Genomic DNA, 27,990 nt, shown 5'->3' with positions numbered 1-27,990 from the left:
GTTCAAGTACAATACTGGGTAACACAGAAACGGTGGGTAAGACGGAGAAAGGTATTTTTATGATCTTCAGGTAAAGACGGCAAGAGAATTAACCACTACAGACTTAAAAGAGTTGGAAGCCATGAGAATACAGGAAAACAGTCAAAACCATGGGAGTAGGTAAGGACCCACCAGAGAGTAGGGAGAACACAGAGAGAGATGGTAAGGTTTGTGTAGGGCGCATCTGCCAAACTCAAACAGTAATTTATAAGAAAGTCTTTATATCTTGGCTCTCCTAAGCTAATGAAGAGAACTTGGAGAAAAGTACTTCAAATGAATACTATGACAAGTTAGACACACATCGTTACCTGGTTGTCAAGCAGGGGCTGTAGCATGGCACTTGCTGAGCCTCCAGCCTTGAAGGAGTCTCTCTGGTAAGACCCTACTGGGTCAAAGCTGTATACAGCCCCCTTTCCTTAAAGAAGAAAATAGTATCCATAAGAATGGCATCCAATCACAATCCCAAATCATCACAAAAATAAATCAAGTCAAAACGTGACACAAAATGGACTATCACCTTGGCTAAAACGTCAGGGAACAGTTGGAACACAGTCACTGGTGACAGCTGCAGCACACACACTGTTGCACATGTGAAAGCCAGCACACAGTCACCATCACACAGGTGACAACCAGCACAGTCACCATCGGACAGGTGCCACCCAGAACACAATCACCATCGCACAGGTGACAACCAGCACACAGTCACCATCACACAGGTGACAACCAGCACAGTCACCATCGGACAGGTGCCACCCAGAATCACCATCGCACAGGTGACAACCAGCACACAGTCACCATCGCAGAAGTGACAACCAGAACAGTCACCATCGGACAGGTGCCACCCAGAACACAGTCACCATCGCACAGGTGACGACCAGCACAGGCACCATTGCACAGGTGCCACCCAGCAGACAGCCCCAACCCCTGTGTTGGTGTGTTGTTCAAGGGTAAACTATGATTGGGAGTTAAAATACAATATTAACAAAGAAAGGGTGAGTAAGAGGGAGAAAGGCATTTTTATGATCTTCAGGTAAAGATGGCAAGAAAATTAACCACTGCAGATGTAAAAAGAGTTGGAAGCCATGAGAATTCACAAAAATAATCCAAGCCATGGGAGTAGATAAGGACCCACAAGAGAGTAGGGAGAACACAGAGAGAGAGAGTAAGGTTTGTGTAGGGCACATCAACCAAACTCAAACAGTAATTTATAAGAAAGTCTTTGTATCTTGGCTCTCCTAAGCTAATGAAGAGGAGAACTTGAAGGAAAGCACAACCTATGTCTATAGACAGGTCCAAGGGACACATCCGCAAGACAAAGTAAAATGAAGGGAATTCTGTAACATGTATAACTATTTTTGTTTAAAAGAATAAGAAAACTCTTTGTACAAGCACAAAAAAGTCTGGAAAGATAAATAACAAACTGTGGTTGGTTATCTTTCAGCACTGAATTAGAGGCAAGAAAAGAAAGGAATTACTTCTTATGTTTCTATATTATTCGAGTTTATTAAAAAGTACACAGGTAATTCTACAATTTTTAAAAAGGCCTGTTAAAAACAACTGTGTTCTGGGTATGAGAAATCACGAATCATTTACAATGTATGATTTTTTAAAAACATAACTGATTTGGAAAACACATTATATACCAGAACTCAGTACCCTGGGAGATGTGATATAGGGACAATCTTCATACTAACCATGTACAACTGCCACTGTTAGCTTTGTATGTTTCCTACTATAGAACTGTGTAAACTTGGCCAGGCGCGGTGGCTCATGCCTGTAATCCCAGCACTCTGGGAGGCCAGGGTGGGCAGATCACGAGGTCGGGAGTTCGAGACCAGCCTGGCTAACATAGTGAAACTCTGTCTCCACTAAAAATACAAAAATTAGCCGGGTGTGGTGGCGTGCACCTGTAGTCCCAACTACTTGGGAGGCTGAGGCAGGAGAATCGCTTGAACCCGGGAGGCGGAGGTTGTGTTGAGCCGAGATCACGCCACTGCACTCCGGCTGGGGCAACAGAGCGAGACTTGGTGTCAAAAAAAAAAAAAAAAAAAAAAAAATTGTGTAAACTGAATTCTCTGATGGAGAAGGCACCATCTGAGGTCACCTAAGAAACTGTGGGAAGTATTTTTGCTGAAAGCAAGCTTGGGACAAGACATGAGATCACAGCAGGCAATCCACTAACCTTAATATACAAAAAAAGAAAGAGATGTAAGGTGTAAAGGCAAAAAAATGATTATATCTCTCATGAGGATGATGGGCCACATATAAATTGAGATCCAAAAGCTTTACCCAAGGATGGGACCTATGTCAGAAAACCACACACAACAAATTTAAAGAAACAAACCGAAGAAAGGGTGGGCTACGTCCAAGAACAAAGCTTTAAAGATCCCCTAGAAGGAGGAAGAGAGACGCTACTAAAATCAGTATAAAACAGCAAAAATAAATAAATAAAAATAAAAATAAATGTAGAATGGCATGAATCTTGACTACAAAGCGCTTTTCCTCATCAAAGTAAAATCCAAAAAGCACAATAATTTCAATGTAAAAAAATCAGACAAGTCTTAAAAGAAACACAGGTAAGCTTTGGATGGGAGAGGTTTTTCTAACAAGGCAAGAAACTGAATGTCATAAAGAAATGATTGACAGATTAGACTGTATGAAACACAGAAATTTCTGTGTAGCAAAAGGCACTGCCCAAAAGAGACAAATAACACTCTTGGGGGCGTCTATATTACAGACATTTGACACAGTTGAATGCAGTCCTTGAAAATCAATAAGAAAAAAACCTGCAAATAAGGAAATGGGCAACAGTTAATACATTAATCAGTCTCCAAAGAGGAAATTTATAAAGTCAATAAACATAAGAAAACATGCCCCAAAATATATATAAATGAAAATAATAGACTGTTCAATGGGGAAAAATATGTTTCAACATGTGTTAATTCTAATACTGGGAAGGTTACATAAAATCAGGTACTCGGGGTACTGGCGTGTCCTTCAGAAAGGGTACAGTCAACAAAATACGAAAAAAAAATTATCTGACCCAATACTTCAACTACTAGAAGTCTATTTTAGCAAGACAAGTATAATTGGAGAAGTTCACAAAAATGTATGTACAACGATGTTCATCATATTGTTTATATCAAGAAAACAGGAAGCCAATATGTCCTTTAGAGGACTGGTTAGGTAAATAATGGTACAGCCATACTGTGTAAGTCAGCTATTAAAAACTATGTGTTACAGCAGCAAAAACAGAAGAAAAAAAATTTAATTAAATACAAAAATCACTATGCATACAGCTTAGATCTCCTTGATAATAGACAATGTATAGTTACAGAAAAACAGATACCAAAGTCCTACTTATATAAAACTGCACGAGTGTATGTATAAACATGTACTGATTGTTTGATTATTTTCACTACAGAAAAACTAAAGCCACTTTTAATTTGGGAGAAAAATTTTTAAAAGGCATGACAGCAGCTAAGAGAGTAAAGACAGAGAGGTTAGTGCCGACAGCGGCTGACACCAAGGGAAAGAGCTGTGGACCTTGCTGTCCTCAAGGTTTCAATATGGAGCACTGCTCTCCAGGTCCCTGCATCCACCAACACAGAAGACAGTAAATGAAGTCTCCTGAGACATCAGCAGAGGCTCTGGACTTAGGGGACCAGGTTCTAGAGTGGCAAAGGGTAGGAGCAAAACACATGAAATGGAAAGTTGATGTAAACAAAACACAGACCATCAGGCCCCTTCCTCCTCCGAGGCCTAAAAAGCTGCCAACCAGGCTTCTCCTCCTGTAGTCCCACCTCACCCCAGGAAAAAGGATTAAAGAAATTCTTCATCTGAAGAAAATGCTGCTTACTGAAGCACCCAGTTAATGGCTGTCAGTTGACAAGCTATGTAAACAAGGACTTTTATAATCAAATTTTCATACAACACTTCAATGTGAATGGACAGCCAAAAAAAAAAAAAAATCAAAAGTTGAAGGAAGCCTCTAACACAGAAGACAAAGGCCAAAAATGAACATACAACATGGAAAAAAAAAACACTCTGATGAAATATACAAAGAAAGTACAAAACATCTAACAAAAACAGGATTTTTTTTTAAAAAAGCTAAAAAATTAGAAACAGCTCTTGGAAATTAATGACACCAGAAATAAAAGCAATCAGTAAAGGATGAAAAGCTAAAAGGAAGGAAATCTTCATAAAGTAGAAGAAGAAAGAGAGAGATGGGTAACATGTGGAGTCAAAAATAAAGTACCGGGTCATAATCCAGGTGGCTGTGGAGAAGGTGGGGAGGGGCAGGGGAGGAGGAGAGGAAAGAAGGTGGATAAAGAGGACACAATAAATAAGAAACTCTAGGCAAGGAACATCACTATACAATTTCAGAATACCAGGGTAAAGAAAAGATCCTAAAAGCAAAGTCTCAAAAAGGTCCGGTTTTGTTTTGTTCAAAAATCTCTTAGGAGGTAAGCCTCTAAAATAAGGAAATAAATCAAGAAAGAGGAGAGCACAGGATATGGGGGAATCTCAGGATGGCAGTGGTCCATCCTGGAGCAAGGGGAAAAGAGATCCACCTAGTATGTGAGGTCTGACAACCAGATGAATTGTATTCAGAGAATGTACAAGGAACTGACAAAAAGTTTAAAGAAATCTGAGCCAATTAGAGATAGTTAACTTGAGAAAAAAATAAAAACGAGTTACACAAGAAAGAAAATATGAATGTATGCTACTTGGCGCAACAAAGATCAGTATCTATCTGGTCATGTAAAAACATTAAAGGTCTATGTTATCAAAAGTGTAATGTGTTACAGGAGGATGCTAATGAGGAAGAGGACACAGCTGAACTAAGAACCATCATCTACCAGAAGAAAACACCAAAAGATATCTCAAAAGAGTGCAGTATAAATACAGAGTTTTGGAAAATGGAGGTAAGTACCAGGAAATACAGGTAAAAGAGTTGAAAAATGTCTTAGGGCAATAGAAAAAGAAGATAGAGGACTGCTTTATTATTCACACAAATTCCCCTATAAAATAACAATTAGTTTAAAGAACACTTAAAGTCAACCAGACAACCTTAGAAAGACAGTTCTAGAGACACTTGAGGTTGTCACCAAAACTAGCAACACTGTTACATGGAAATCAAAGAACAGGGCTCTGACGTGAAACAAAGTCAAACCTGAATCTTAGGTCTGCTGCTTAGTAGGTATCAGCTTTCCCAGATTAGACTCTCTAACTCTCGGAAAAACTCAAAGGATGCTGTCTGGCCTGCTGAAATCCAACGGCACCTATTTTTACTGTTGCTAAAATCTGAATCTATTAATCTGACATTAAAGCCAGGCATAACGTGAGTCAAAAAAGACACCAGAAGCATCCAGCAGGCAAAGTTAGGCAAATTAATTTGTAGCTAGAATCTAATTACCCAGGTTAAGGGTAATTCATTTCTATTTTTACTATTTCTACGCTTTTTCTCTTAGTTTTCAAGTAAGGTTGAAAGCCTTAAAAAGAAATTGTGTCAATCTAATTTGTCTACACCTAAACCTTGGTAGGTAAAATGATCAAAATGCTCCCTAAGGCTGTGTATGGGGGTGGATGTTGAGTCAGAGATGGAGCACGCAAAGAAAATGCTCATGGAACAGAAAGGGATAGGAGTCAACACCTGAGAGGCAGGGTGCTGAAATGAAGCCTGGCTCTTTCCTCTCAGAATCCCTCACAGGATTTAGGGTCCCCAGTCCCCTTGCTTCTTTCTGTGTCCAACTGAGATGCTCTGTGATGTGGCCAGCTGCATGTATTCCCCTGGAGGCTCTGACCCAAGCCAAGGCCTGCCTTGAACATTCCCAGGCACTGATAATGTTGTTTAGGCTATTGCTTGAAACACTGAGAAATTACCCCTGTTGCTAAACACAGAGAAATTATCCCTGGCCCTGAACCAAATTCCTTAAACACTCAAATCAACTCCCTCTCCTTGGACACATCTTTTCCTGCTGTCTGCTGAGAGGACCGCTGCAGCACTAAATGCTTTTGACTGATTACCCTGAGATTTAGTGTTCTGGAACCCCAACTAGGTTCAGGACAGTCCCTTACAGGAATTCCTCTGCCCCCACTTTTAGGGCTACTTCAGCCACAAGTTCAGCCAGAAGGAACACAGAATATGGGCTTACACCAACGATGTCCTCGTCTAGACACTTCTGTAACTTCTTATCTCAATGGACTACTATAAATGGTGACACAGATCTTTCCTGGGAGATTGTACTTGGTTTTTTAGATGCAACCAGAAGCCAATCCAAACAAGAACTGGTGGAAAACATTGGTGTCCATGTGGGATAATGTAGCTCTGGATCAAAACCAGGATGGAATATTAAGTAACAAGACTAACATTCTCAGGGACTCCTGGTCTCACTCTGACAGAAAATCAAAGAGGTGTTTCAAAAAGTTCTGAAAACACTGCAATAGATGCTTATTATTAATCACCCCAAATGACTTCTAAAACCTTTAAAAAACTTTTCTGAAGTATGTTTGTTAATAAAAAAATTTTCAATACTCAGAATCACGTTTAGGTCATTTCTTTCTATAAGATAAAAATGCCTAATTATTTACTACTAACTCATGCAAGATCCTGAGAAAACAGCAAAATAACCGGCTGCTCAACATTCACTATTAGAGCTTTAATGTGTCTTTGGATGTCGCATATTAGCTTCAGTTTCTTCATCACTTTCATTATCAGAAATGAAATGAGACTTGTGTCAGATGGTATTTATGGTTCTTTTCAACTCTAGGTGGAGACACACACATCTAGGACATAATAACTCCTCCTCCCCACCATTTTCCAGAAAAAAGGAATTCTACCTTCTTCATCAAGTCCACCGATGATGTTGTAAACATAGTATGGAAAGAAGCGCCTTGAATACAGGATCGTAGACAGCATTGCAGCAATTGCCCCCGTAGTCATGGCCTTATTATTGGAATGCTTATACATCTGCAATTATTGACGAAAGTTAACAGGCATGTAGAGGCAGAGGCTATTATAGACTAGAACAATCAACAGTATAAAGTGAGTGAAAGGGGAAAGCATGCCTATTTCTTTCATGATCAACCAACACAGTATTACTAAGATAAAACTTTAAGGGAAGGAATACTAAGTTTGCCCTCAGCTCTCTGGTTTAAAGGCTCTATTTTCCATACCACCCTTATCTCGGGTACTCTTGGGTACTGCTAATCCAAGAGCTAATGTCCATGAGAGGGCACATGAAATGGCCTGAGGAAGATGGGTTTAAATCCATCTCTCTCCCTCACTCAGCATATAGACCGCGGTCAGCAAACGACCCTTGTAGCTTGGCTCAGGGGCCAAATCAGCCTACCCCCTATTTCTATGAATATTGTCCGTGGCTGCTTTTTCACTACAAAAGCAGAAACAAATAGTCATGACAGAGATCAAACGGCCCATAAAGCTGTAAATATTTACCATCTGGTCCTTTACAGAAAAAATTATGCCAACCCCTGATCAAACCCAGATGTAAGTCCCTCTCTTTGTGGAGCAGATGTCTGTGAGAACAGAAGACACAGGGCAGCACCCATCTGCATGATTTTAATACACAGCAGTGGTTGTGATCCTTCAAATATCTCCAGTAGAGAACACAAGCATCCAAAACAGGGTCTTAGCATGACAACACAGTGACTGCAAATCCTAGTTTTACTACACCCTTGGGAACCCTACATTATCCACTGGTAGAGAAACGTCACAAAAATCATAAACACAAAATGAATTCAAGATCACCAATTTCTGTTAACCATATAGCAACCATCTCTAATGCGAAACCTAACGGCCAGGCATAGTGGCTCACACGTGTAATCTCAACTGAGGTGGGAGAATGTTTGAGCCCAGGAGATGAAGGCTACAGTGAGCTACAATTGCACCACTGTACTCCAGCCTGTGCAACAAAGCGAGAAGCTGTGTCTAAATAAATAGACAGATACCTAATTAGTACCGTAAAATTAAACAATGTCAAAACACTGAAAAATGATTAGAAATGAACTATAAGTAACGGATAAGATTTTTACAGAGGAATGTCTTTCCAAGATAAAAACTATAAAAAATTATTCATAGGCCGGGTGCAGTGGCTCACGCCTGTAATTCCAGCACTTTGGGAGGCCGAGGTGGGTGGATCACCTGAAGTCAGGAGTTCGACACCAGCCTGGCCAATGTGGTGAAACCCTGTCTCCACTAAAATACAAAAATTAGATGGGGGTGATGACAGGTGCCTGTAATCTCAGCTACTCGGGAGGCTGTGGCAGGATAATCACTTGGACCCAAGAGGCAGAGGTTGCAGTGAGGCAAGAACATGCCATTGCACTCCAGCCTGGGCAACAAGAGCGAAACTCTGTCTCAAAAAAAAAAAAAATTCATTCCATTTCATTTTGAAACCAAGCACCAACATTTACTTACTTCACCACCTAATGAAGTATGAGAGAAAAACTTTAGGAAGGGGTGTGCATTATGTTGAATTCACCATTCCTTGTTTTATTAACAATGACATGTTTACTTTTGTCTTCTAACTCCCATTTATAAAATAAACATTAGCAATTATCATATCAATATGCCAGTAAATGTAAGTCACTATAGCTTTCAATATAAGTTTCTAAAAAAGTATTAACAATCAATAAATACTGAGTGAAATCCTTTCTACACATTCAAAAAGCATCTGTCAGTTAAATAAATACATTACATACTCCAGTAACCACTCATAAGTGTAAATAATTTCAAGTGTTATTCACAAATAGGCAAAACAGAAGGTGATCACCCCTGACTTCCGGCAGCTGGCTATCAACTGAAGCCTGTCAGGTGACAGAAGTTAATGGTGCATGTTGTGCCTCTCGTCCAAGCTCCTGGCTTATTCATTCTTTCGTATTTCTACTCACGCACCCTGCCAACTAAGAGCACAGCATTGTAAAGAGGAAAAACTTGTCAGCTGATAGTGATGCAAACCAAGCTCCTGTGTCAAATCTTTTCTGGGCTCTCTCCTGCCATAGAAATTGATTTGCTTTGTTTTTGAGGTAAGAGTATCTTCAGAAGAACTCCTCCTAGGCTACTTCTAAAAGGGTAGAGAACCCTTCATGTGATACAAGACTAACAAATGGAATGTCCTGCTGTTTCACATTATGGTACTTTAATGACCCTGCCTTAATGATATCATTTCATTTCCAGCATACATTTGTAATTCATCTACTAACCTAGTGACTCTCTAGCTATTCTGACCAACAGTCATGCTGTAGGCTTGAAAGAATTTAATGAACTGCTATTAATTTGAAATAGTGTAGAAACGTACAAAAGCATCTACCTTTAGTCTTGCTTCAATAATCTTTGTCAGGGTAAGGCAGTCTCCATGAAAACCACTGCATCCAATGACTGTTTTGTCTGTTCTGTAAAAAGTACATTTCAGAAAACGGAGCTGGTTAGATAGTAGAGCAAAGCATATCTTCGGCAATTTTAAATTTAAAACCCCTATTCCCATTATTTCCTAAATGGTAATGGGACAAGCAGCCACCCTTCTGGGGAAGGAGTTCTGTATTCCTACATCTCACCCTCAGTCCAGATGAATTATAGGTGGATCAAAGACCTTAAAAATGCAACTATGAATGGACTAAATAAATCATGGGTGAATTTTTTTACTATCTTGGGCTGGGGAAGATAGGTAGGTAGGTTGATTCATTGATTTTTGAGACGGAGTTTCACTCTTGTCACCCAGGCTGGAATGCAGTAGCACAATCTTGGCTCACTGCAACTTCCACCTCCCGGATTCACGCAGTTCTCCTGCCTCAGGCTCCCAAGTAGCTGGGATTACAGGCGCCTGCCACCAGCCCAGCTAATTTTTGTATTTTTGGTAGAGATGGCGTTTCACCATGTTGGTCAGGCTGGTCTTGAACTCCTGACCTCAGGTAATCCGCCAGCCTTGGCCTCCAAAGTGCTGAGATTACAGGTGTGAGCCACTGCACCTAGCCTCATGAAGGCAGATTTAAATATAACACAATCCAAGGGCCACACAGAAAAATTTCATAAATTTGACTACATAAAACTCTACAGAGAAATTTATGAATAGCTTTTTAAAACCCTAAGAAAATATACTGGTAGCATCTACCATCAAAGCCTAATTTTAATTCTACAAAGAGTTCTTACAAATCAGAAAAGCAGTAATGACACAAAGAAAAGAAGGGTAACATTCTGTAAACAGACAAGTCACAGAAAAAAGAGACATTAAGTCACCATAAACATAAGAGCCTCTATGTTACTCAGAAATCCAAATCTAAAAAAGAGACTATTTCAACCAATCATAATGGCTAAAAACGCCTAACTAAATGCTGGTGAGGTTATGGAAACAGTATAAACTGATTAACCTGTTAGACGGGCAATTTGGTGGTATCCATTAAAAATTTAAATACACACCACTTCCACCAAATCTACTGCTAGAAATCCATCTCGTCAATATACTTACGCCAGCATGCAGAGGGATGCTCTAGACTCACCAGTGAGCATTCATTTAAATAGCACCCCGTAAGAAAACAAAACAAAACAAAAGCCAAATGTCCATCTGTATGGAAAGGACTAAAATTTGGTATAGACATACAAATTCAACCATGTATTTCAAAACTTAATTCCTAGATCTTGATACGAATCTATAAAGAAACCTACACAATATTTTGCAGAGGCCACATAATTCCTTTTGGAAACTTATGAATGACTCGCACAAACCATACTTGTCCTACTAGGAGAGCAGCTGACACTTCTAGGGTCATCACTAACATCACCTACTCTATCCCCACCACCAACCTCACTGCACTGAGGTGAAGACTCCAATTCCCTATAAGGCTTTACTGCCTTTACTAACAAGACTGGTTGACAATACCAACAGGGAAAGACAGAAATCTTAGAACTTTAAGATGCTTTTCCCAAATATCCAGGTGCATCAAAAGAATGGGAGTTTTCATGCAAAGAATACAGTCTCAAACAGGTTTAGAAGAAGCAACCTTAGTTCTAGGTCCGCCCACAGGACATGGGATGAGGGATATATACAGGCATTCGTTAATGCTGTATTGTGCTTATTCTCTCTCTCTATACCTGATGTGTTTCATTAAAAAAAAAAAAAAAAAAAAAAAAAGTGCTCACTTCAGCAGCAAACGTAACTAAAGCAACACTTAAAAGATGAGTAAAAGCCAGTACAAGGATGGTATCCATTAAGTTGTTTTAAAATCTTATTTCTAATATTTACTACTTTCAAGTTGTATAAGTATCATCCTCAAGGAGAAAAAAAAGTAACACGAGAGCACTATAAACAGAAAGCAGAAAAAGGGTATCAGAAGATGCAAGTGGACAGAAAGAGAACTGGGAAGATGAAAACAAACTTCATTGCTTTTTGGGATAAGATGTGGGCCATCCCTGGGACCAGGGAAGAAAATATGTCTTTTCTTCTGTACCTACTTCCTACAATACAAGGAGGGCCTGTCCAAAGGACCTAAACCTCCTAAGTCCCATTCATTCCTATTACAATTCAAGTTTAACAGACTTTTGTAACTAACCCAGGAATTCATGACCATTTATAAGTATTTCCAAAACTGTTCAATACAGACCACTACTAATCTGCAGTATGTATTTAGCTGATTTATGCAGGTTTTTTTTTTTTTTTTTAAGTTTTGGCTTTATTTTCATGTTTTAGGAAAAACACAGCTAGCCTATTAAAACTGAGCTATGGATATAATGGCTTAGGATATTTCTAAAACGAATGTTTCAAGTAAAAAAAAAACAGTGTGGGGAGGCAGATTTTTTAAAAATACCCTTTAATGATTACTGGTGCTATGGTTTGAATGCCTTCTTCAAAACTCATGTTGAAATTTAATTGCCATTCTGATGGTACTGGGAGTTGGGACCAGGTGTTTAGGTCCTGAGGGCTCAGCCCTCACGAATGGACATTATCACAGGAGTGGGTTCGCTCGCTCTTCTTTCTCTCTCTCTGGCTTTCCACCACGTTAAGACACAGCAGGAAAGCCCTCACCAGATGCCAGCCCCTCAGTCTTGGACTTCCCAGCCTCTAGAACTGTAAATCAATAAATTTCTGTCCATTATAAGTTACCTAGTGTGTGGCATTCTGTTACAGCAGCATAAAATGGACTAAGACAAATGTATAGATGGAAAAAGTGATAAAGTAATTATAGTAAAATACAAACAGTAAGATCTAGGTGATGGCATACAAGTTTTCATTATGAAACTCTCTTACTTTTGTTGCACATTTGAAAATTTTCATGGTAAAATGCTGGGGTGAACACATTTAGGTTACCGAAAGCACTTTTGGTACCCTGAATATAGCAAATATTTTTAAGACTGCACACTGAATTATTAGGAAACATTAACTTAGAAAATGGTTTTCTAATAAAAATGCTCCCAACAGCAACTTAAAAACTCATGAAACAAATCATTTAGAAGTAGAAACTCTCACGGCATTAAATCAATACAAAAGCATTGTGAAATGTCTTCAGAAATATTTACTTACAATTTGTAACATTTGGGGCTATCCCGGGTATGAATTGAAAACCCTTCACTCAGTCGAGTATCAGAAGCAACAATTGCAAAATCTTCTCCAGCAATTGCCAGTACAGTACTGAGGAAAAAAGAAAAAAACATTAATTCTCCAGGGTGGTAATCCTATCCCTACAAATAGAAGAATGCTCCATAGCACATACTGGGATCAAATACTCTAGATGTCAACAAAACATGATTCAAATGGGAAGAGGAAAGATGAGCGGCAAGAGAATGAACCCCTGGTTACAAGCTGCCTGGAAAAACAAATTATTAATAAGCCTAAATCAGGGCAAAGTCTCCTTGGCAGGAGGTAACAGAAAAGTCAATGAATTATCATCACCAACACATTAAATGCTTACTTGTGCAAGGTACTACTAATACAGAACAACTAAACACCACATCTGCGCCCCTGAGGGTCAACTACAGACAGCGGTACTACAACGCAAGCTCTAGAAGTTTCGAGAAGGTGGGATTTGTCTTTCTTTCTCATTTCTTTGTATCCAAGTCCTTATATAACGCCTATATACTGCTTATTTCTTTATACCCAAGTCCTTATACAATGACAAATGGACAAACAGTAAATTTTTTCCTCTGTGGCTGTACAATTTGACAGTTTATCAAACAGATTTACAGTATGAATTCCAAAAGCAGACTGCCTGGGTTCTAATTCTGGCTTTCCCAGTTAGCAGATATGAGACTGTGGGTAGTTACTTCTCAAAGCCTCAATTTCATCATAAATACAACAGAGATCACTTCAGTTGCTACCTCAATAGGGTGTTCAAAGAATGAAATACGTAAGGCCCTTACAGCAGTCCCTGACATGTAACTGGTCCTCCAGTAAGTGTTAGCTCTAACTGCTACAGCACTAGAGCATGACTAAGCACCTGGGCTCTGGAATCACACGAGACACAGACCCACTCTTGCCACTTACTAGGTATGTGATCTTAGGCAAATTCTCCAAATCCAAGTTGACGGTAACAGTACCTGTGTCACAAGGTGTGTATATTTGGGTGTGTATATTTTAATATACAAGGCTTGAATGATAGCTATAACCACTGCTCCAATGCAATAGTGGAAATTAAAGGCATGGTGCCTCACAGACGTAAGCACTCAGAAAACTGTAGCCACTATTTTCACTGAGGAGGGATTTGTGCTAAAGTTCTCGCGTAGAAAAGGATGCCATTCCAGATAATACAAACAGCAAGCAATGGCGAACAGGTAATAATTCCAATAGTACATTCAAGCAACTCATTCAGGCAGCCATTTTTGCACAAACACATGTAGTGACGTAAGGTTTATGTGATGGACAGGGTTCCTACTGTAGAAAATCCCAAATGCCAAGCTAAAGATTTTGGAATTTTAGCAAGAAATCATGAAAGTTTTCTGAGCAAGAATGACCTGTAGTTGTAACTACTCAGGAGGCTGAGGTGGGAGGACTGCTTGAACCCTGCAGAGAGCTATGATGGTGCCTGGGCATTAGCATGAGATCTGGTCTTTCAAAAAGATGCAAGAGAGAGAGAAGTGCCATTTACAAAGTGTGGTTTCAGGAAGACTACTCTGACAATAACATAGCATGTGAAACGGGATGGAAACACTGTTCTAATACTACTAATGCAATAGTAAGGTAACAGGGTGAACAGGTAAATCCGAAATCGTCACAAACACACAAAACAGACAAGTTTTTATATCTACATAAATGTGTTAGGAACTGGGAAAACCAATTATGACATCCAAGATTTAGAACTTAAATGAGCAGAATCATGGCATAATTATAAAAAGTTTTTTAAAGGAGAGCAGAGAAGGCCGGGCACGGTGGCTCACACATGCAATCCCAGCACTTTGGGAGGCTGAGGTGGGCAAATTGCCTGAGGTCAGGAGTTCGAGACCAGCCTCGCCAACATGGTGAAACCCCATCTCTACTAAAAGTACAAAAGTTAGCCAGGCATGGTGGCAGGTACCTGTAATCCCAGCTGCTCGGGAGGCTGAGGCAAAAATGCTTGAACCCAGGAGGCGGAGGTTGCAGCGAGCCAAGATCGTACCACTGCACTCCGGCCTGGGTGACAGGGTGAGACTCTGTCTCAAAAAATAATAATAAAAAAGGAGAAGAGGAGATTGAGGGGAATAATTAGCTTGCTTTTTGTTTTGTTAGCTGTCTTGAGTTATTGTGACAGCAGAAAAACCAGTTAGAAATGTTTTACTGAAGAAGCCAGAACTGAGGGACTCACGAGAGGCAGAACTGGAAAACCAGATTTGGGAGTAATCCTCCCAGCAATGAGACATGAAAGAGTGCTGAGTGATAAACAAGGCGGCTAATGACTTGTTTAACTACATTTAAAGGCAGAGTAGAAAAAGAGAATGAGGCCTCATTTTGTGGAAGCAAAGGCTGCCTGAATGCCAGCTGCAGTAAACACTAAAGAAAAAGAACAATGACTGAGAAAAAGTAATGAGAAAGTTCTAAGTAATTTTTAGGGCAGTAATGGCTTAAACTGGATTACTAGGGATTAAAAAGTGAGTAATGAGTAGGGCATACTGAACACTGAAAATTCTTATTTATAGAGAATAGCGTTATGAAATGGGTCTAATAACCCTCCCTACAATGTACAACTTAATTAGTCATCACAGGAAGTGTTAAGGAGCATAATGGAAAAGCATGAATAAACTCAGTGGTGAAATAGCTAAGTCCTGGCTCAACTTCACACCAGCTCTCTGATCCTGACAGTTTAATGTCTAATATAACCCTAGGATGCTAACATCATCGAACATTCACTTTTCATGATGATTAAATAAGATGACGGCTCGCAATTTACAAAATGCATCTCTCTCGATTCTCACCAAAAACTATGAAGCTACTAAGGAAGAAAATTTAGGTTCAAGAAGTTCAGAAGTACCCAAAGACCTGACTGTCCTTTAGTGGCAGAACCAAGGCTAAAATCAGACTTTCGTTGTCTTTCTAACGCACTCCAAAAATATGCATTAATATTTCAAATTTATGAGGAACCAATTAACATTTTTGCTTTGTTTTTAAAATTTATTTTTGTAGAGATGGGGTCTTGCTATGTTGTGCAGGCTGGTCTTGAACTCCTGGCCTCAAGCGATGATCCTCCTGCCTTAGCTTCCCAAAGTCCTGGGATTACAGGTGCGAACTACAGTGCCCAGCCAATACTTTTTGTTTTCTTTATGAACCATCGGTTCATTCAAATTGAGTGTATATATTTTAATGTACAAGGCTTGATTAGTAACTATAACCACTGCTTCAATTTACAGCTCTTCCCTGTCAGGAGTCTTAAACAGAGCATCTTTCTATAACCCTGTATCTCTGGCGTGCCACCATGGAAAATTATATTACTCAAGATAAAGTTGGTAATTGAAATAAAAACCAAAACTTGAACATAACATACAAGATCACACATATTAAAAGGTCCATCTTCTGAGTATTTTGTTTTCCTGAACTTAAGCTAAACGTTAAAAAAAAAAAAAAAAAAAAAGGCCGGGTGCGGTGGCTCATGCCTGTAATCCCAGCACTTTGGGAGGCTGAGGCGGGCGGATCACGAGGTCAGGAGATCGAGACCATCCTGGCTAATACGGTGAAACCCCGTCTCTACTAAAAACACAAAAAATTAGCCGGGCGTGGTGGCGGGTGCCTGTAGACCCAGTTACTTGGGAGGCTGAGGCAGGAGAATGGCGTGAACCCGAGGGGCGGAACTTGCAGTGAGCTCAGATCAGGTCACTGCACTCCAGCCTGGGCAACAGAGTGAGACTCCGCCTGACAAAGAAAAAAAAAGCACTTATCTATGAAACTAAGTTTACTCAACCAATCCCACTTTCCATTTGAAATAAAATGATCAAACTGCTACAATTAGAAATAACAGAAATCAGGCGGCTACAATTAAGACGTTTCGGCTACCAACCCAGCTATGCATCTAACAACACAGACCAAATAATCCTAACTTTTAAGTTTCAGACGCTAAACCTCTACCCTCGCCTGCTGGCATAAGGAACGTGTACATGAGGTCCAGTTTGGTCTTCCACAGAGCAGAGGCTATGTTTCCATTTCCATTTTACCGTCTCACAGCAGCAAGGAGCATGGAGTTCCGGTCCACATAAAAACCCAAATGACAGGGCTGTAATGGGAAACCCTAAAAACCAAGGCTGTATCGCAATCACCAAGTAAACTTGAGCAAAGCGAGCCTGAAGAAGGAAACGCAGGGCATGAGAGGACGGCAGGGAGACCGGCCTTGTGCGGACCCACTCAGCTCAGGGTTCTGAGGCCTGCAGGGGACCGGGGCAGCGCCTTCACGGCGGTGACTCCCAAACGGGCTTCAGCAAATGGGGGAAGGGCGAAAGTGAAAGCGGAGCTCTCTGGGGTTTTTACCCTCCGTTGAAAGCGTAGGGCGAAAATCGCAGCTGCAAAGGGCCCGCGGCTCCGTGCGGCTCCATCCCCAAGTCTCTGCCAGGAGCCGAATACATGGCTATGGAAGACAACATCGCACGGCTGCGCCCGCTGCTCCAACACCTGCTGTCTCACGGCGAGATGGCTGCCTTGACCGGACGTTACGCCACTTCCGGCTTCTGCTGAAGTTCGCTCCCGGCCTCTCTATCTTGCGCTAGTCGTTGCTCCTGGAGGGCTGCAGGGCGGCCTGTCCCTTTGGAAGTTGGGTCCCGTCCATTCCAAAAAAGCTGACAGAAAAGTAAAGGTTTCCCGCCCCCCGTCGAAGAAAACATTGGAATTCACCCCAATGGACGAAAATTTAAGTCTGACCATACAAAAAAATTGGCAGAACTATGGCGCAACGCCAACTCGAATAACGGTGAGCGCGTTAATTGTCCCGGCTAATAAAAAACGTATATAACATTTCCGATCCTTAAAGAGCTCACAACCTCACTGATAATAAAAAGTACAAAGAAAACAAGCAGTATAACATGATTACGCCACAATGAACTACAGAAGGGAAAATCAGTTCCCACTAAGTTCTAGTCCCACTAAGAAACAACTGCGGATAGAGCCTTGTGACCACAGTGCATGAAATGGGAGTGGCAGAACTGAATATAAATGCGTGTGTAAACACAAGCCGTTTGTTTTGCTTAGTGTTCCTTGTCATTCTACACCCTTGAAGATCAGCTAGCGTTCTTGCATAAGTAAGGAGCACGCGCTTACTGAGTGCCAAGTACTGTCAATCTCTGTCAATCTCCCGACAGCCCAACGGTAAGCACTATTATCATTATTCAATTTTACAGAAGAAACTGCGGGGGAGACGTCAGGTAACTTGCCAAAGGTAACGCCGCTAGTTGCTTTAAACCACCACCACCACCACAACAACAAAACACACACACATACACCATTTAAAAATCGATCTGTCCTACGTCCTGCAAGGGCCAATTAGAGACGGCTGTGGCACGGCGGCCCCGCCCCGGAACTCCTCGAGAGCTTTGCCCCTCCTTACCTTAAGCTCCGCCCCTATGGAAACACAGGAAGTGACCTATGCCCACACTTCGCAGGGCCTCGACCCTAGTGGGAGCAACTCGCTGAAGCCGAGGGCAGAGCTGGCGGAAGTGACATTATCAACGCGCGCCAGGAGTTCAGTGAGGTCAGGCAGGTTCGCTGTGGCGGGCGCCTGGGCCGCCGGCTGTGAAACTTCGTTTCCTCTGGCCCATGGTGATCTTTGCAGTGACCCAGGTAATAGCTTGTACTCTTTTCTGAGGGTTCGGGCGGAGGCGACCACTGCATTGAGGCCTGGGGGCAATGGTGGGGAAGAGACGAGGAATTGGCGCGCGTGCAGGCCCCGCGGGGGACGTTCCTCCCTCTCGTGCTGCCGCCGTTCCGGCCTGTAACGGCCGCTCGGCCGCCGCTCCCGCCTGGTGCCCTACTCTGCTGTGTTTCGCAAGCGGCTTCCCATCGTACGATTGTGGGGTGCAGGGTACTACTGACTGGGCGGCGGCGGGCGGGACAGACAGTCCCTTGCATCGAAGACCCGAAGTTTACCCTGCCCTGTCCTGCCATCCGCTTCTTCTCCATGTTAGAAGGCAGGTTCACCCTGGTCTGTGCCCGCCTGTTTTGCTACCAACATTGAGACTTAAGTATTTTGTCAGAAGCCTGAGACAGCGGGCACGGTAGCTCTTAAGATAGAATACACACCATTTATTTACGGGGCCTCCCATCTCTCGGTTCAGGCCATCATGGTTTTCAAAATCTCTAGGTAGGCTTTTCTGTGAAAAGACTGTGCTTCATTTAGTTATACAGACACTAGAAGGCCATGCAGAATTAATTTGATTGCCTCCAAAAAATATCGGATTTGATGTTTCAATTTCCAAGAGCTGAAGATACCCAGCAAACAACTCTTTTCTGAGATAAATTAGTGCAGTAATCACCGTACGGTTTCTTCTGTAGACTTACCTGCAAAAAGTGGCCTGAAGCCACCGAAGGTCCTGGATAAATAAATCTCTAGTCATACTTACAATGGGTTTAAATCCTGCCGTCATTATCTCTTGCCTCACCTGAAGTTCCTGAAGCGGAACTTCCAGCCTCCAGTTTTACTCCTCTCAAATTCATCTAGTCTTGCCAAATTAGATCTATTCATACTGCACTTCCAAAATTCCATAACTGTTATTATTGCCTATGCAGTAACATTTAAAACTCCTGATAGTATGAGCCCACCAATATGTGCTGTCTCATCTGCAGTGACCTTCTATACAGTCATACTAAGCTTGTCGCCTGCATGCTGCATGTTTTTTCAATCTGTTATCTCTTTCTGCTTGATTTCTCTTTTGTCTGAAGCCCTGATTTGTAAATTCCTACTCATCTTGTGAGACCCAAGTTAGATGATCCCTGCTTTGTGAAAACACCGCCCTCTCTTCATAGTGATTGGCTGTTAGTCTTTATTGTCTTCTCTTCCGGGGGTGTATACGGGCTCATTCATGATCACATACTGCATTCCAGGCCTAGTGCTAGATGCAGAGATCACAAAGACATGTAGGCTTTCAAGAACTTAGCTTAGGCCATACTTGCTACCATAATACTGTGTTTTACAGTAATTATTTGCATACCCTTCATATTGAACACTTTGATGCCAGGGACTACATCTTCCTATCTTTATATCCTCATCTGCAGCACTTTTGTTATTATAGGATAACTGTCAAAAAAAAGTATAATTTAAAAAATGTCTTTGATATATTTATTTCCAGAAGCACAGCTTGCTTTCTTTTTTGGTCTGTTTTTCAGTGATGAGTATATAGGATAGATAGTTTTTGGGGGCCTTTGGCCTTTCAAAGTGATCGTCAGAGTCTTTCATATATTAAGCAAATATCTGAGTGTCTGCTTTGTACCAGCACATGCTTGAAGTGCATATGCCTGAAGGGTCTTTGGACGTATAATTTGTAACTTTGAGACCTCTTAAGTTCTATGTGAGAATATGTTATTATAAACTCATTTCAGATGTATAGTGAGTAAAGCGATGACGATTTAAGAATAGTCAGATAACTGGCACAGTTTGCATTATTGTGTTCTAAAGAGGTAAGGTTATTACGTTTATAAAAATTCAGAGCTTTATCTTTGTGCAGCTTTTTTTTTTTTTTTTTTACAGTTTCATTACAGTAGGAGCTTGATAGATGATCACTCTGAAGTATATTGGATTGAATTTAATATTTACTTAATTTTTTGCCCAAGACATTGTAGAGGATGTAAAATTGGGATATTTAAAGATCTGAACTTTGCCTAACAGTGCTTTGTATACAGTGCTTAATAAATATTCTGCTCTGATACTACAGTTTGCTTAGGAATTAGTTTTCTGTAGGTGTTTTTCCTCAAAAGTGTTTTTTTTTTTTTTTTTTTTTTTTTTGAGACGGAGTCTCGCTCTGTCACCCAGACTGGAGTGCAGTGGCAGGATCTCAGCTCACTGCAAGCTCCGCCTCCCGGGTTCACGCCATTCTCCTGCCTCAGCCTCCCGAGTAGCTGGGACTACAGGTGCCTGCCACCTTGCCCGGCTAGTTTTTTGTGTTTTTTTAGTAGAGACGGGGTTTCACCGGGTTAGCCAGGATGGTCTCGATCTCCTGACCTCGTGATCCGCCTGTCTCAGCCTCCCAAAGTGCTGGGATTACAGGCTTGAGCCACCGTGCCCGGCCTCCTCAAAAGTTTTTAATGCTGGTTATGACAGCTTGATTTTGAGCATTATCTGAGTATCTAAACGTGTAACAAAATGATTTTTGTTTTGTTGGTGATTTTATATGCAATCGCTGGAAACCTGGAAGGAATAAGACTTTGGGATTATAAGGTAAAAACAAATGTATTCCAGAATAGCTTCATTGGTTTTCATGTTTGTGTTTTGTATAGCCATGGAACTGGCTTATAGGACTGTATAGGTTACCTGGATCCTTAAATTAAACTTCAGACTTTTTTCCAAAGCAGCATCACTGTTTCTTGGTGTCAAGATAACCCAAGGAATTGAGGAAGTTGCTGAGAAGAGTGTGCTGGAGATGCTGTAGGAAAAAACTGAATGGTGAGACGAGTTCCAGCCCAAGGGTTTCTGGTTTGCCAAGAAGAAAGTGAACATCATGGATCAGAACAACAGCCTGCCACCTTACGCTCAGGGCTTGGCCTCCCCTCAGGTAATACAGCAGGAGGGAGAGAATAGGGAGGGCGGAAATCTGAACTGCAAGAGATGGTATCAAAAGGCAAGGAAGGGCATTTAATGATCTGTTTTTGAAAATGATTTAATATATTTTTTAAGCCTGATTTTGTTGAGATGTTCTATTAGGTTTTGAATGGGCACAATAGTGTTTATTTAGGGAGTCTGTTTGGAAGTTGTATATCTATAAAACACCTAATCTTTTGATAAACACTTACGAGAATGTTCCAAATAATTATATAGGATCTTTGATTTTGAAAATCACCCTCACCAAATTATTTTCTAGTTTTATTTTTCCCCTTCTACATTTCAAGCTCTCAACCACCCATCTACGATAAAAATGTTTCAGGCTGGGTGCGGTGGCTCACGCCTATAATCCCAGCACTTTGGGAGGCCAAGGTGGGCGGATCACCTGAGGTCAGGAGTTCGAGACCAGCCTAGCCAACATGGCGAAACCATCTGTACTAAATATACAGAAATTAACCAGGCATGGTGGTGGGTGCCTGTAATCCCAACTACTTGGGAGGCTGAGGCAGGGAGAATTGCTTGAACCCGGGAGGTGGAGGTTGCAGTGAGCAGAGATCGTGCCAGTGCACTCCAGCCTGGGGGACAGAGCAAGACTAGACTCTGTCTCAAAAACAAAAACAAAAACAAAAAACCAATAATTTCTGTTGAAATAATTTACATATAAAAAACACATTTTAAGTGTCTGTTTTGATAATTATATATACATGTATAAGTTACAGAACATTTCAATTATCTTAAAAAGTCCCTTCTTCCCCTTTATAGTCACTCTGTTGGCCCCAGGTAACTACTGAATCTGCTTTTCAATGCTGAAGATTAGTTTTGTCTCTTCTAGAATTTCATATAGATGGAATCATATAGTGTGTGCTTTTCTGTGTATGCCTGACTTCTTAGCCCGGTGTACTGTTTGTATATCAGTAGTTAATCCATTGTGTAGCGAAGTATCACTCCGTTGTTTGGATGTTCCGCAGTTCATCCATTCTCTAGTTGCTCACATTTCGGGTCTTTCCAGTTTGGAGCTATTATGGGTAAAAGCACTATAAACATTTGTGTAGACTTCGAATGTACTATTTTTACTTCTCATAGGTAAATACTTAGGAGTAGGATTGCTAGGTCTTATATCAGTGTATGTATAACTTTATAAGAAACTGCCAAACTGTTTTCTGAAGTGGCTGTATTGTTTCGCAGCATAGGAGATTTAAGTTGCCCCACATCCTCACCAACGCTTTGTGCTGTCAATCTTTTTACTTTTACTCTAGTGATTGCTTAGTTGTATTTTACTGTGGTTTTGATTTTTATTTGCCTGATTACTAATGTTTCTGAGCACCTTGGCAAGTGCTTGTCAGCCACTCATACACAGGCCTGCCTTACTTTACTGCAGTTGACTTTACTGCATGTTTGACAAATTGAAGGTTGTGATAAACCTGTACCCAGTGAGTCTGTTGGCGTTATTTTTCCAACAGTGTGTATTTGGGGTTAGATTTTGGTTCAAACTTTTTATTGTTATCTGTTATTGTTACCAAACTTTCTCTTTTTTTTTTTTTGTTTTGCTTTTTTGCAGTCACTCTGTTTCCCAGGCTGGATTGCAGTGGTGCAGCCTCGGCTCACTGCAACCTCCATCTCCCCTGTTCAAGCGATTCTCCTGCCTTAACCTCCTGAGTAGCTGGAATTATAGGCATGTGCCACCAAACCCAGCTAAATTTTGTATTTTTAGTGAAGAAGGAGCTTCACCATGTTGGCTAGGCTGTTCTCAAACTACTGGCTACAAGTGATCCATCCGCCTTGGCCTCCCAAAGGGTTGGGATTACAAGCATGAGCTACTGAGCCCAGTCAAACCTTTTCATTATTATCCGTTACTGTGATCAGTGATCTTTGATATTACTATTGTAATTATTATTGAATGCCATAAACTGCACCCGTATAATATAGGAACTTAATAAATGTCTACAATCTGACCAGCCATTCCCCCATCTCTCTCTCTCTGTCTCCTTGGTCTTCCCTATTCCTTGAGACACAACAGTATGGAAATTAGGCTAATTAATAACCTTACAGTGATCTTTCATTAAGTGTTCAGATGAAGGGAAGAGCTGCATATCTCTCATTTTAAACCAAAAGCTAGAAATGATTATGCTTAATGAAGAAGGCATGTTGAAAGCTGAGACAGGCTAAAAGCTAGGCCTCTTGCACCAAATAGTTAGCCAAGTTATAAATGCAAGGGAAAAGTTCTTAAAGGAAATTAGAAGTGCTACTCCTTCTAATTTAACCCACAAATGATAAGAAAGCAAAACAGCCTTATTGCTTATATGGAGAAAGTTTGCCTGGTCTGGATAGAAGATCATGCTACCCACAACATCCGCTTAAGCCAAAGTGTAATCCAGAGCAAGGCCTTGACTCTCTTCAGTTCTGTAAAGGCTGAGAGAGGAGAGGAAGCTGTAGAAGAAAATTTTGAAACTAGCAGAGGTTTATTCATGAGCTTTAAGGAGAGAAGCCTTCTCCACAACATAAGAATACAACATAAAGCAGCAAGTTATCTGGAAGATCTAGCCGAGATTATTGATGAAGGTGACTATACTAAATAACAGATTTTTAATGTAGATGAAACAGCCTTCTACTGGAAGAAGATGCTACCTAGGACTTTTATAGCTAGAGAGGAGAAGTCAGTGCCTAGCTTCAAAGCTTCAGAGGATTGGCTGACTGTAGTTAGGGGCTAATATAGCTGGTGACTTTAAGTTAAAGCCAATGCTCATTTACTGTTCTAAAATCATAGGGCCCTTAAGAATTACGCTAAATCTACTCTGCCTGTTCTCAGCACACAGAACAACAAAACCTGATGAGACCACATCTGTTTACAGCATGGTTTACTGAATATTTTAAGCTCTTTGAGATCTACTGCTCAGAAAAAAAGATTGATTTCAAAATATTACTCACTGACAGTGTGACTAGTTGTCCACAAGCTCTGATGGAGAAGAACAAGGAGATTAATAGTGTTTTCATGCGTGCTTAAATAATATATCCATTCTTTAGCCCATGGATCAAGGAGTAATTTCAACTTTCAATTCTTACTATTTAAGAAATAGAGCAGGGCATGGTGGCTCATGCTTGTAATCTCAGTACTTTGGGAGGCCAAGGTGGAAGGATCACTCAAAGGCAAGAGTTCGAGACCAACCTGGATAACAAAACAAGTCCCTGTTGCTACAAAAAAAAAAAATTAAAAATTAGCTGGTCGTGGTGGCATGTGCCTGTAGTCCCAACTACGTGGGAGGCTGAGGCAGGAGGATCACTTGAGTCCAGAAGTTAAAAGCTACAATGGAGACCCTGTCTCAAAGAAAGGAACCAGGGAGGGGCATATGCTGTAGCTGCCGTAGATAGTGATTCCCCTGATGATCTTGGCAAAGTGAATTGAAAACCTTCTGGAAAAGATTCACCATTCTAGATGCCATTAAGAACGTTTGTGATTCATGGGAGGAGGTTAAAATATCAACATGAATAAGAGTTTGGAAGAAGTTGATTCCAACCCTCGTGGATGACTTTGAGAGGTTCTAGACTTCAGTGGTAGAAGTTACTGCAGGTGTAGTGGAAATAGCAAGTGAACTAGAATTAGAAGTGAATCTTGAAGATGTGACTGAATTGCTGCAATTTTTTGATAAAACCTGAACAGATGAGGAGTTGCTTCTTGTGGATGAGCAAAGAAAGTGGTTTCTTGAGTTGGAATTGACTCCTGGTGAAGAACTGATGACTGTAGAATATTCATTCCATAAATGTAGTTGATAAAGCAGCAGCAGCGTTTGAGAGGATTGACTCCAATTTTGAACTACGTTCTAGTGTGGGTAAAATGCTGTCAAACAGCGTCGTATGCTACAGAGACATCTTCAGTGAAAGGAAGAGTCAGTCCTTGTGGCGAAGTTCGTCAGTCTTATTTTAAGAAATTGCCACAGCTACCACCCTGATCAGTCAGCAGCTGTCAGCATCGAGGCAAGACCCTCTATCAGCAAAAAGATTACGATTTGCTGCAGGCTCACAGGATTATTAGCATTTTTAGCAATAAAGCTTTTTAAATTAAGGTATATACATATTATTAGACATAATGCTATTGCACACTTAATAGACTATAGTGTAAACATAATTTTTGTAGACAGTGGGAACCCAAAAAATTCATGCTGCTTGCTTCATTGAGATGGTCTGGAACCTAACCCATAGTATCTCCGAGGTATGCCTGTATCTTCATTTGTAATATGCCCTTCACATCTTTTGCCCTTTTTCATTATTTTATTTGTTGATCTTCTTTTATGGAGTTGTCAGAGCTCTTTATTATTCTGTTTACCAGTCCTTTCTCAGATGTATGTATTATAGGTATTTTTTTCCCAGTCTGTGGCCTGCCTTTTAATTTTCTCCATGGTGTCTTTCAAAGAACAGAAGTTTTTAATTTTTCCAAAGTTCAGTTTATCCATTTTTCTTCATGTTTATCCACTGTGTGGTATTAAAGAAGAAAGCAATGTGTGTAAGAGTAGCTGGTTCTTCCGTAATTAAAGTTTAATAACCCCATTATTCTCAGAAGGCGTCTGTCTTTGCACATCTCACCTGCCGTTCCACCAAGAAACTTCCACAAACACTCAGCAGCAGCCAGCCTAACCTGTTTTTCTCCTTGCTTTCCACAGGGTGCCATGACTCCCGGAATCCCTATCTTTAGTCCAATGATGCCTTATGGCACTGGACTGACCCCACAGCCTATTCAGAACACCAATAGTCTGTCTATTTTGGAAGAGCAACAAAGGCAGCAGCAGCAACAACAGCAGCAGCAGCAGCAGCAGCAACAGCAGCAGCAGCAGCAGCAGCAGCAGCAGCAGCAGCAACAGGCAGTGGCCACTGCAGCCGTTCAGCAGTCAGCTTCCCAGCAGACAACACAGGGAACCTCAGGCCAGGCACCACAGCTCTTCCACTCACAGACTCTCACAACTGCACCCTTGCCGGGCACCACTCCACTGTATCCCTCCCCCATGACCCCCATGACCCCCATCACTCCTGCCACTCCAGCTTCAGAGAGTTCTGGGATTGTACCGCAGCTGCAGTGAGTACTTGGTGTTTTATGTTTCCTCCCACTTAGCAGTCCCTTTGAGTTGTGTTCCTGCTCTGTTCTCTGATGGATCCTTTTATTAAGGGAGGGAATGGCACTAACAGCAATTGTGTATCAAAATTTGCTTTATCTCACACTTGGGAAAGGGAAGCAAAGCCATCTTAGTGCCCCCAGTAAAAGGTTCTTAACAGGTTTAGAAATGTGGTCATTTGTGTTTATATACCTGAGCCGATAAAATTTAATCTGATTTTCACTGTCATTATTATTATATTATAGACATTTCCCTGTATCTGATATCGCCAAATCACAATGTTATGTAGTCTCTTTCCCTTATGCTATTTTAGGTCTTTAGTCACAGTATCGGTATAATTTCTGGCAGTTCTTGTTTTTTATTTTTATTGTGGGGACTGCGTATGAATCTTTGAAGGTCTATGTCCTTCCCACAAAATGAAGATGACTGTTCTTGTCCTAAATGGATTTTTCTACCTAAGTGAAGTGGGTTCTATATGTAACAGGGTAGTAGGGATAGGAAATAATTTCATCTTCCTGAAAAAACAGCAAATATTTCCAAATAATCCCAGTCAATAAGAAGCGTGCAGCTTTTCATGTTAGAAAGCTTATGACCAAATTAAAAGGTTACTTGCAGTCTCTGCATCTCCTCAGTTTTCTTGTACAGATACCTTCCTCCTTCATACTCCCTTTAGATGTAGTATTTCCTATTTGCATTTATTCACCTTGTTACATATATGGTGGTTGTTTTTAAGCTATCTCTGATCATTTTTGGAACTTAGTGATGTGTAATCGTGGATGCTGACTTTTACCCAGAGACCTAAATCTTGCCTCCACAATTTTGTTTGACCACACACACAATTTTAAAAACAAAGTGATTTTAGAGACAGCCCTTTTTAGCTCACCCTTGTCTGTACCGCTCCCTCGTGTCCAGCATGCTTGTCGGACTCCCAAGAAAATTTAAGTTTGCATTTCTGATTTAAATAATAAAGTATAAACAGTACAGTCAGGTGTTTGTTTCTTGCCGTGCCTTTCTTGTTCTGATACTCCCGAGAGCATCCAGTCATCCACGTTCCTGAACTGCTGCTCTCTACTAAGAACCCTCCTGTGTGGTAATTCAGTGCCCTCTCAGTCTTGTAGGCTTCAGAGGGATTAAGGCAAATATTTAAATAATGAAAACATATAAGAATACATATAACAATTATGTGATGAAAGTTGTGATAGATGTAGTAAAATCTACTTGATATAGTTCATCAGTGGACAAATGCTAAAGGCAGGTGTGTATACAACGGTGATTGGAAGGAAAGAGATGATATGGAAATGAAAACATTGTGTGGATCAACCTAATTGGCTTTACGGTTGTGTATCATAGACTGCCATTCTCTTTTGAACAAAATTATGGGCCATCAAGTTTTCAAAAGTATTGCATTTTGACAATATAAGAAAAAGAACCAGAAGCAACAGTGAGCTATAACCTATTGTATTTGAACCTATGTATTTGAAATCTGGACTCCATATTCTTGGGATGGTGATTTCCAGGTCCATGCAAGACAGTTGTTGTGCAGTTAATTGCATTCAAAGGACATTGCCCGTTTCAAGTATATGTGCTTTATTTATTTATTTATTTATTTATTTATTTAAGACGGAGTCTCACTCTGTTGCCCAGG

General features: G+C 40.8%; 2 protein-coding genes across 7 annotated transcripts in view; one reads left to right on the top strand and one right to left on the bottom strand.

Annotated features, from left to right (window-relative positions):
• Nucleotides 1-17,185, bottom strand: part of PSMB1 (proteasome (prosome, macropain) subunit, beta type, 1) — a 41,545-nt gene extending 24,360 nt beyond the window's left edge. For 2 of the 3 annotated variants that reach the window (XM_011983392.1, XM_011983391.1), the window contains exons 1-5: nt 16,974-17,185; nt 12,573-12,680; nt 9,372-9,453; nt 6,883-7,012; nt 348-454 (exon numbers count right to left, since the gene is read on the bottom strand). In XM_011983392.1, coding sequence (XP_011838782.1) covers nt 348-454; nt 6,883-7,012; nt 9,372-9,453; nt 12,573-12,680; nt 16,974-17,086 — 540 coding nt within the window. In that variant the 5' untranslated portion in view covers nt 17,087-17,185. The remainder of the gene's footprint in view (nt 1-347; nt 455-6,882; nt 7,013-9,371; nt 9,454-12,572; nt 12,681-16,973) is intronic. The other variant, XM_011983393.1, reaches the window with a different exon arrangement.
• A 928-nt stretch (nt 17,186-18,113) lies between these two features.
• The window catches only part of TBP (TATA box binding protein), a 19,474-nt gene continuing 9,597 nt past the window's right edge, over nt 18,114-27,990 (top strand). Inside the window, exons 1-4 of one of the 4 annotated variants that reach the window (XM_011983389.1) lie at nt 18,429-18,496; nt 20,843-20,865; nt 21,000-21,199; nt 25,899-26,308. In XM_011983389.1, the coding sequence (XP_011838779.1) occupies nt 21,146-21,199; nt 25,899-26,308 (464 nt within the window). In that variant the 5' untranslated portion in view covers nt 18,429-18,496; nt 20,843-20,865; nt 21,000-21,145. Of the gene's footprint in view, nt 18,276-18,428; nt 18,497-20,842; nt 20,866-20,996; nt 21,200-25,898; nt 26,309-27,990 lie in introns of those variants that run through there. The other 3 variants (XM_011983386.1, XM_011983388.1, XM_011983390.1) reach the window with 3 other exon arrangements.

The sequence above is a fragment of the Mandrillus leucophaeus genome, unplaced genomic scaffold (assembly GCF_000951045.1).
Source record: "Mandrillus leucophaeus isolate KB7577 unplaced genomic scaffold, Mleu.le_1.0 Scaffold249, whole genome shotgun sequence".
Lineage (NCBI taxonomy): Eukaryota > Metazoa > Chordata > Mammalia > Primates > Cercopithecidae > Mandrillus > Mandrillus leucophaeus.
This window is presented reverse-complemented; position numbering and strand designations above follow the sequence as displayed.